At 43.9% G+C, this 9,552-nt stretch overlaps 2 protein-coding genes across 4 annotated transcripts in view; both read left to right on the forward strand.

The window, feature by feature from the left end:
• Window positions 1–4,804, forward strand: part of LOC128260962 (uncharacterized) — an 83,688-nt gene extending 78,884 nt beyond the window's left edge. Inside the window, exon 5 of one of the 3 annotated variants that reach the window (XM_052994340.1) lies at window positions 3,514–4,804. In XM_052994340.1, the coding sequence (XP_052850300.1) occupies window positions 3,514–4,433 (920 nt within the window). In that variant the 3' untranslated portion in view covers window positions 4,434–4,804. Of the gene's footprint in view, window positions 1–2; window positions 2,604–3,513 lie in introns of those variants that run through there. The other 2 variants (XM_052994341.1, XM_052994342.1) reach the window with 2 other exon arrangements.
• A 2,217-nt stretch (window positions 4,805–7,021) lies between these two features.
• LOC128260920 (mitochondrial import inner membrane translocase subunit Tim17-A) lies at window positions 7,022–7,839 on the forward strand. The gene has a single exon (XM_052994271.1). It carries the CDS (start codon window positions 7,161–7,163, stop codon window positions 7,683–7,685), a length of 525 nt encoding a protein of 174 aa, XP_052850231.1. The 5' UTR covers window positions 7,022–7,160; the 3' UTR covers window positions 7,686–7,839.
• The last annotated feature ends 1,713 nt before the right edge of the window (window positions 7,840–9,552 follow it).

Here is a 9,552-nt window from a genome sequence, read left to right on the forward strand (position 1 = left end):
AGGATCGAGTCTGGGCCAGGGACCCGAGAACAACATCTTTGCACCCGCCTCATCGAATCCCACGCTTAACACCTACACCTACAACAACCATCAGCAACAGGGCGGCGATGGCGGAGGCGGAGGCGATGGCTACAACGGCAACGGCCATGGGAACGGAAATGGGAATGGGAACGGAAATGGTAACGCCGGAAACGGGGATCGCGACAAAGGCGGCAATGGCAACGGTAACGGCAATGGGAACGCGGGGGCAGCGGGCTCCTCCTCGTCGGGCGTCATCGATCCGCACTACGTGTTCGGGGCCAAGCACCACATGCCCGTCATACCGAACATGCCCATCTTCCCGTACAACTCGCCCACGTCGGCGCCCTCGTTCCAGCAGTTCCCCCAACCCAACCATCCAGGCAGCGTCCTCAATCCCGGCTATCCCATGCACGGCCTGCAGCCGGTGAACCCGTACAATCCGCCCTTCGTCTTTGGCCAGTTGCCATTTTACGGCGGCGGCGGGCCGACCGGCACCGGTGGTCCGCCCGGCGGCGTTGGAGGCGGCGGCGGTAACGGCGGCGTCGGCGGCGGCGTCGGCCTGCCCAGCTCCACGCTGGGCATCCTCGGCGGCGGCGGCGGCGGCCTGGCGCCCTACGGCAGCAACTTCCAGGGCTTTCAGAGCCAGCACTCCAACGCGAACATGTACAACAAGCCGCCGCCGCAGTACCAGAACCAGAATCAACAGAACCCCTACAACCGGCGCACCCAGGCCCATCCCTCGGCAGCTGGCAGCTTGGGCGGCATCGGTATGGGGATCGGGAGACCTGCGATCCTAGTCGCATGCCTCGTCCTGGCCCTCCTGCCCCACACGTAATAAGCTGAGGCGGCAGCAGGAGCGGCACGGGCCACAACACGACGACCCCTGGCAAATTGTCCCCCTGAAAATATGCTTTAAGTTCAAAGCAACCATCACGGAATGAACCCATTTTCACTTTCTACTAACAACAAATCAAAAGAGGTGCTCTCATTTGAGAAAAAATATTAAAATTGGTTTAGTTTTTGATCGTACTACTTATATATGTATTAAATATATAAAATAAAATAAGACCATAAATGCATGGCAGTTATCTGGAAAAGTAATTCTTAGGCTAAATATTAAGTGAAAATGGGAGCTCGCCTGAAAGTTGTAAATTCATTTTTTTGTTTTTATTAGTTTCTATATTCTTCTGATTTTTGTTCCCATTTTTTACGAACATTTTTATTTGTCGTAGGCTTAAGAAAAATGTAAAAACAGTAACAGCGGCAGTGGACATAGCAATTGTATATTTTAAGATTTTAAAGTTAGCCAGCCAGCTAGTTATGCGGGAATTACTTATTTCGATGGTGAAATATAAAGTCACAAACACAAGTACTTTTAATCGTTTGAGCTTATGAAGTCAATGTTTTTATAAAGAGTTAATTTTCAACTTGTTTACACAACTTGTAAGCAATTTGTAGCCCTATTTGCAGCTTTTGCATAATGACCAACACTTCGTATACAGCAAGGATATCTCTAAAGATATGATTTTAAAATATGAACTTTCTATTTGTCGGCCAGCTTTGTTGTCTAGCCTTGCATACTCAATTTTCAGTATACGTTTTAATGGTTGACAGGATAAAAGAGACAATTATTTTAATAACTTTTGGTAGTCCACAAATTTGTGTTCTTGCAATCATATAAGTAAAATATGAAATCTCCTAACATAATGATTGCTTTTCGTAGCTTTCCACAACAATTTAAGGTTTGTGTTTTAATTACACAAGGCTTTGCCGTCTCTCGTTTCACGTGTTTGCGCATTTTTTTTGTTTTGCTCGACCGCCTTTGCTGTCTGGCCCACACTGCGAATACGTAATTTCAATTTAATATTGTGCAGGAGAGCGCCGGCGAGAGCTTGTGAGTGTGTTGTAGTGAATGGGTGTGCGAACGGGTTCATTTGTGTGTGCTTTTGGACTATCAGTCAAGGGGAACTGCTCGCCGGCCCCTGGGAGTGTTCTTTTTTGCAGCTCAATTAAATTGGAATTTAATTTCGGGCTTAGACAGCCAGCCTCTGGTCAAAGGGGGCAAAGACTAACCGCCACACATGGCTACAAATATACAACACAGATACACAAACACACACACGCACAGATACATGCATGGCTGGTTGGGCAACTTTGATGTTAATTTCATTTTTGTTGATGTTTCGAATTTGCGGTCAGACGCCGGCGGATCCAGGGCTTTTGATGCTGCTGCTACTGCTGCTGCTACTGCTACTGCTACTGCTGCTGCTGCTGCAACTGCTGTTGCAGTCAGATACAGATACAGATACTTAGATGGATAGAGTTGTAGATACAAGATACGCATGTCAATCAAAATGCATAATGAGCTACATTCGAGGGCGGTGCACCAAGTGCGCTGCGGTCAAATCAGATTCGTTTTTTTTTTTTTTGTACGACTACGAATATGAATAAATAATCACTGAAGCAAGTTAAATGGCATTTTAAAAACAAAAAAACAAAAGAATTAAGCTAGCCTAAGGTGTTCAAAACTAATCTAAAGTAAAAACTGAAAACTAAGCTGTAAGTGCTGCAAACTCCCAAAATGACAAGAAACCAAAAAAAAAAAACTAATACAAAAACTTTCACAGAAAGGCATTTACATTGCTAACCAACTGCCAGAAAAATCAAAAAACTACAAAATCGAAAGCCAAAAACCAAAAAATAAATACAAAACACAAATTGTGAAGCATTTCAAGCGCATACATACACTCAAACACACAAAGTTCCAGAAATTCAAAGCTGCCCAAGAAAACATAACGATTTTGTCGCTGTAAATTCCGGATAAAAAGCACTCATGTCGAGCATATTTACTCCGTCCGTTTGTATTTGCACACACACACATACACACACACACACACACTTGATTTGGGACACTACCAACTATTGCTAACTTAATTTGCAATCTCTGAACCGGAACCATGTAAACAGTACGACCAGTATTAACCAAACTGAAATCATTTTATCGAATTAAGATACACAAATACTAAACAAAATACCCTGACCCACATCGACTCATACTCTCAGATACGGCGAGGAAATTAACGAGCAAACAATAAGTATTCGAGTATTTACTAATCAAAACCACTAACTAAAGAGTTGTACATAGCATTAAATATATACTATATAAATGTGTATGGACAGAAGAGATGTTATATTTAATATACTACAGCGAAGACTTAACTAGAATAAGCCCGGGCGGACAAACTCAAAGTTGTGTAGAATTAAAACGAAAAAACAAGCGGTACGGTTATTGATCATAAACGTAAGCTAAGTTCATTGATTGTCCATTAACCATTTTTGCTTACCCCTGTTTTGCTTTTGGTTACTTAATTTGTGTTCTTTTTTTCTTTGTTTTTGTGTCTCTTTCTTTTCTCCTTATTTTGTTTCATTTGAAATCCCCGCTTTTGTGGCTAACTGCTTTGCACTGCTTGCACTGCTTCGCTGACCGATCAGAGGTGAGCCATAACGCATACGCCCCGAATGCCCCGAATGCCCCCAGTGCCCCGCTGCCGGATGCGGATGCGGGCGGCGGTGCTGGCTACGGCGGTGCTGCGAGCGGTGGCAACGGCGGAGGCAACGGCGGATACGGTGGTGGCTTCTCGGCTGGCGGCCAATCCCTGTACCCCAGTCTACCAAACTCCAATGGTGGTGGTGCAGCGCCTTACAACCCATATGGCGCTGGCGGCAACGGTGGCGGTGGTGGCTACAATCCCTACAATGGCGGCTACCAACCCGGTGGCTATCAGCCAGCTGCCCCCGGCGGATACCAGCCCAGACCTGGCTACACGCCACCCGCTCCGGGCTATGAAAACAATGGTGGCGGTGCCCAGAAGCCCAAAGACAAAGAAGGCGGCTTCTTCTCCAACTTCTTCTCGAATCCGGCGGTGAGTCAAGCGGTCTCTGGAATCATTGCAGGCCAGATAGCCAAGCAACTTCAGGGCGGCGGTGCAAGTGGAGGTGGTGGACAGCAGGCCGGTGGCTATCAGCCCAGCGGTGGCTACGGCGGCGGTTCGCCGGCAGGAGGCGGCGGCAGCTCTGGATCCGGATCCGGAAGTAATATCCTTGGAGGCCTGCTGGGATCCGTTCTATCGGGCGGCGGGGCCAATGCAGGCGGTGGCGGCGGTGCCAGCAGCTTCCTGGGCAGCCTGCTCAGCGGTGGAAACTCCAATCGAGGTGCTCAGCAGGGCGGAGGTGGCGGTGGCTCCGGCGGACTGGGCGACATTTTCAGCTCAAAGAACTTTGGCGGCCTCTTCAGCGAGAATCCCTCATCCAGGAGCGGCGGCGGCTCCTCCTCCTCCTCCTCCGATGGCTACTCCTCGCAAGGCGGAGCCAAGGGCTACCCCACCCAGGCACCGGGCAACTACTACGGCTGAAGGATCAAGTAGCCCCATCATTTACGTGGAGAGCCACCTTGGTCTTCCCATCAAATACACAACGTTTTTTTTTTTCGTTCTTTGGCAATGTAATCAAATGGAGAACTTTCAACGAAATTAACTGAAACAATATTGAAATATATAAGCATATTATACGAAACTATAAATGACGATTATACAAATACAATTCATATATATACAAGCATATATACCCGATAATTGAGACAGCTACATGTAATTTGAGATACCGTGTGCGTAGAATCCTCCCCCCAAAAAAACAAAACAAAACCCCCATTCGGAGTTCATTTGTAAATAGAGAAATAACTTAAATTGAAATTGAACAAGATAATATACGTAAGAATTGAAAGCCAGCTTGTGAAAGTTTTTCATTGCCTTGGTTTGGGGGCAAATAGGCGACAAAATGGCAGACAAATGGTAAGTTATTTGCAAACCTTAATGTTAGATTTGGGTCGCTCAAAAAAATTACGTTAAGACTTGGCCAAATACTTGGATAACTTTTATTTTAAATTAGGTAAATTTAATACATTTTTGCAGCACCAAGTAACTTTAAGGAAAAGCTAATTGAAATTGCTGTACGTGTGCTAACGACCAGTCTTATGACCAAAATAAATATAAAAGCCAATCTGCATTAAAAATATATAACATAGTGAGGAAAAAAATATTTTTTCCAAAATTTTGAAAAAATAAAATTGTCTAATTTTTTTGTTAAGTAATGTAAAACTAAAAAAATTGTTTAACAAAAATTTGTTGATTTATTTTAAAGAGTATCCCAAAACTTTAAACATAGTGATTCCGTTAAAATTAACAATAAGTAAATTGTTTTTTTTATTATTTAAAGTTCATAATCCTTGCTAAAATATATAATAGTTATTGAGGTTACTTGGCCAACAGCAACTGTATCGTGGAAATTGATGAGCTCACATTTATGCGGCATCCTTAGAGAAACGGAAAGTGTAAATAGCTTTGTGAAAAAATCTGCAAAAATAACTGAGATCTTTAATCAACGCGATCATAACTTTTTAAGGGGCTGTTGACTAAAGGCAAACGGATTTTCGGCCCGTAAAGTTGGCCAAAGCTGGAAAAGTTTCGCATTCGGGCGGCACTAGCACTCGAAATGCGCTGCGTTTCCGTTGTAGCTTCACCTGTGCTGTGCTGTGCTGTGCTGTGCTGTGCTGTTCTGTTCTGTTCTGTACCGTCCATGTCCTGGCATGTCCTGTCCCGCCTCACACTTCAAATGGGCCACACACTCGGCAGCTGAAGCTCTGCACTTGGCAGTCAAAAGTTATCCGGAGAAGGAGTAGACCGCTCCGGCTCCGGCAAACATTTTGCTGCCTTTGTTGGCCGGAATGTTGCTGCTGCACTGCAACAATATATTATGCGCTAAGCTCCTCAACTATGCAGGCGGATGGCGGATGGCGGATGGGTGGCCATTTGGCTTCGGCTTTGGCTCTGGTTAACCGACTACCGTTTTGTAATTTATTTAAGTAATAAAATAAATATATACGTACGTTATAGGGTACGTACGTTGCGCACCTGCCCGTCTGGCTAGCCATGTGGATGTGCATGTGGATGGGAATGTGGACGGGAATGTGGATGTGGATGGAATCAGTATGAGGATGCGATGCTGCCTGCCGGTGGGCTTGTTGTCAAGCGAAAGTGCGCTCCAAGTGCACCAAGCACCCACTTGGCCAAAGTGAATTTAGTGTCAAGTGCAGGAAAATGTGAAAAGCAGCTGCGAGTTAGTTTTTCATATTTAAGCAGCACTTCAGCCAGCAACAACAACAATAGCAACAACAAATAAGAAGGGAGCGGTAAGAGTCCACACTGGTCGGTTGTCTATGCAAAATCGATTGCCGTTCGCCCATGGGATATGCCCTTTACTTAAGGATTGAAAAGGAAAGCACAGGTAAGCTGTAAAATTTTTTATTAGAGGTAATACTTATAATTACTACTTGTTTATGTGGTTAGTGCAGCTAGTTATTTTAATTCACACATTATCCACTTCCACTTCTTGCCACTTGAAATTACAATTGCGCTAATTTTGTTTCAAAAGTAAATTCAAGTAAATAGAATATGATTTTGTTTGTGGCTTCCCAAATAAAATATATATATTTTTATATTTTAATTTAGGAGATAATTGTGTAATTTGTGTATAATTTTTATTCCATAGTAAAATAGCGTTTGAAAAAAGTTTTCTTTTTCACCAAAAACTTTTGCACCTTGGATGATGTATAAAGTTTTTTGTCCCCTGTAAAATTGCTGGAGAAATGGGTTCATCAGTGGTTATAATTTTGTGCATGTAAATAAGGGTGCTTAGCTTAATCCATTGACTCAGATTTAGGCCAAGTACCTTTTTACACGGATGTGCTACATGATCCGAGCGACTGATACTAAACACATAGCAATCATAGCAACAACAACTCAATTCAATTTATAAAATTTAAAAATTTAAAATAATATAATATAAATAAATTACTATAGCCAAATAATCCTTAAATTAGTTTAATAATACAGTTTTGAATGCTATAATTTTTGTTTTGTTAACTTAGTAGGCTGAGTCTCTTGCTTTCTAATATCTCCGTACTGCCGCCCTTCAGTTCACATTTATTTCCAAACCCCATCGAACCTGTGTTAAGTCGAGCGTAAAACGAACGCGTAAAAAATCAGTTTTTAGTTTTTAGTTTCGGCCCGAGTCATATAGGAAGTATGGAGGAGTATTCGCGTGAACCGTGTCCCATACGCATCGTCGACGATTGTGGCGGCGCCTTCGCCATGGGCTGCGTCGGAGGCGGTCTCTTTCAAGGACTCAAGGGGTTCCGGAATGCGCCGCAGGGCTTTGGACATCGGTTTGTCGGAGGATTGGCGGCCGTGAAGACCAGATCGCCGAGGATCGGCGGCAGCTTCGCCTCGTGGGGCTGTGTCTTCAGCATCGTGGACTGCAGCCTGGTGCATCTGCGCGAGAAGGAGGATCCCTGGAACTCGATCATGAGCGGGGCCATAGCCGGTGGGATTCTGAGCTCGCGAAATGGCGTGGCCGCCATGTGCGGCAGTGCGATTATGGGCGGCGTTCTGCTCTCGATGATCGAGGGCGTGGGCATCCTGTTCACCCGCATCTCAGCCCCGCAGTTCTGCAATCCGTCACCGCAGCTCACGGGATCTGAACTTCCATCCGACGATTTTAATCCTGCAACTGGCTTTGGATTCCCCGGCGCCCAGCAGTCCTCTAGCTAAATTTATTTTGTTCTGTCACTTAAGTCGACCGCCTTAATTTTCAATTATTTATATTCGAATGATTGTTTGGCCTACATCTGTGTCAAACATCTAAATTTAAAGCTTATTTTATTCGATATACTTAAATGTGACCTTCGAAAGTAAAATCATTAGTCTTTAACTCTATCTGCAAGAACACTTAATTAAAGTGCCATTTAAATCAATTTTGGCCTTTTCCATGTTGCTGTCTCTCAAATTAATAATACCTGCTTAATTTAAAGCAAATAAACTAAACTCACTGAAGCTCAAAAAAATTTTTATAAGTCAAAAAGAAAATACAATTAAGTGATGGTTAATATCTTGATATATATAATCTCAATTAAAGATAACAAAATAACCTATTAAAATCAGTCCCTTGAACTAAATTAACGAGGAATAAGAAAGCAACATTTGAAAGGTCAATTAATTAAATGTGCACCACTGTGCAGTGACATAAAATCAAGGAATGGGTGGCGGATCGGGGACCAGGACTTCGGGTCCACGATTTCAGCTGGTAGCTCCTTCAGGGCAAAACAATGACGCGCCGCATTTAGAAGCCTTTCGCTCTCGGTGCCCCACATGCCACCCACTTCCATTTCCATTTCCATTTACCTACCCCTCCCCCACCCTAACCCCTTGGTGCCCCCTCTGCACTCCGCTGCACCCCCCTTAACCCAGCTCGTTCCGTGGCGGATGTCGTTGACTTTTCAAGTCGCATTAGAAGCGACACGGCGGCGTCGTCATCGCAGTGGTTGAGTTTTGGTTTGGGTGGGTTGTGGAGTGGTGGAGTGGTTGAGTGGGTGACTGGGTGACTGGGCGGTTTGGACGGTGGGTGGGGCATAAAAATACATGTAAGAGGCTTTCAGCTTATTGTTTGGCACTGTCGCGTTTTTATGATTGCACGCAAGGCACCAACGTAGCCATCCAACCAGCCAGTCATCCCGCCTCCACTGTTGTCTGGCTTTGGGCCCTTGTCTCGGCTTAATTTTATTGATATTACACGTACTTGAAGTCGACGACCAGGTCGAAAACAGCCATCCACCATTCCAGTTCCCATTTCCATTCGCATTCGCATTCTCATACCCATATCCATACCCATACCCATCGTCTGGCTATTAATTTTTACGGCTTACGACTTACGGTTTACGGCAGCTTCGCATAAACGCCCGGTAGATGGCGCACCCGCAGTTGATCAATTTTTTATATCTATTGGCAACTTACTTGCCGCGATATATCGTATTATATATTTATGCCGCAATCTGCTCGAGCAAATCCAATTACGGTTTAATAATCAAGCATTCAAGACCTGCAAGTGTTTTCATTTTCATTTTCACTTCATTTCACTTACCTAATACACTTTATGAAAATTTGCAGCTTAAGCTTAAGTTATTTTAACAGATGATCACTATTTGATTTGTAAAAGAACAACTTTTAAAGATTTTTGTAGTTTGTTTTTTTCGTAATTACTGACGAAATCTTAATGAAATTCTTTTTGGCCAAATATTTCTTGCGGGCATTTTCTTGATTGGCTCTTTTATTTTGTATTCTAACAACAACTATTCTTTAACATGTGTATAATATAGTTGTTGTTCTTGCTATTGTTGTGCGGCAATAAAAGTGCTACAACTTAATTAATTAAGTGCAAATGATAAAAATGACCAAACAGCACGAAACACACACACACTCGCCAAACAGAGAGAGAAAAAACTAATTAAGTTTTATGTGCAATTTTCGTGGCTGAAAAGTTTCGTTTGTGTGGCAATTGTGTGGTGGGCGGAAAGGGGGGAGCGGGAGGTGTGGCACAAGAGGGGACTGCGTGAGCTTTTAGGGGGGCGTGGCAGGGGGGGGG

Source organism: Drosophila gunungcola (genome assembly GCF_025200985.1).
Source record: "Drosophila gunungcola strain Sukarami chromosome X unlocalized genomic scaffold, Dgunungcola_SK_2 000046F, whole genome shotgun sequence".
Lineage (NCBI taxonomy): Eukaryota > Metazoa > Arthropoda > Insecta > Diptera > Drosophilidae > Drosophila > Drosophila gunungcola.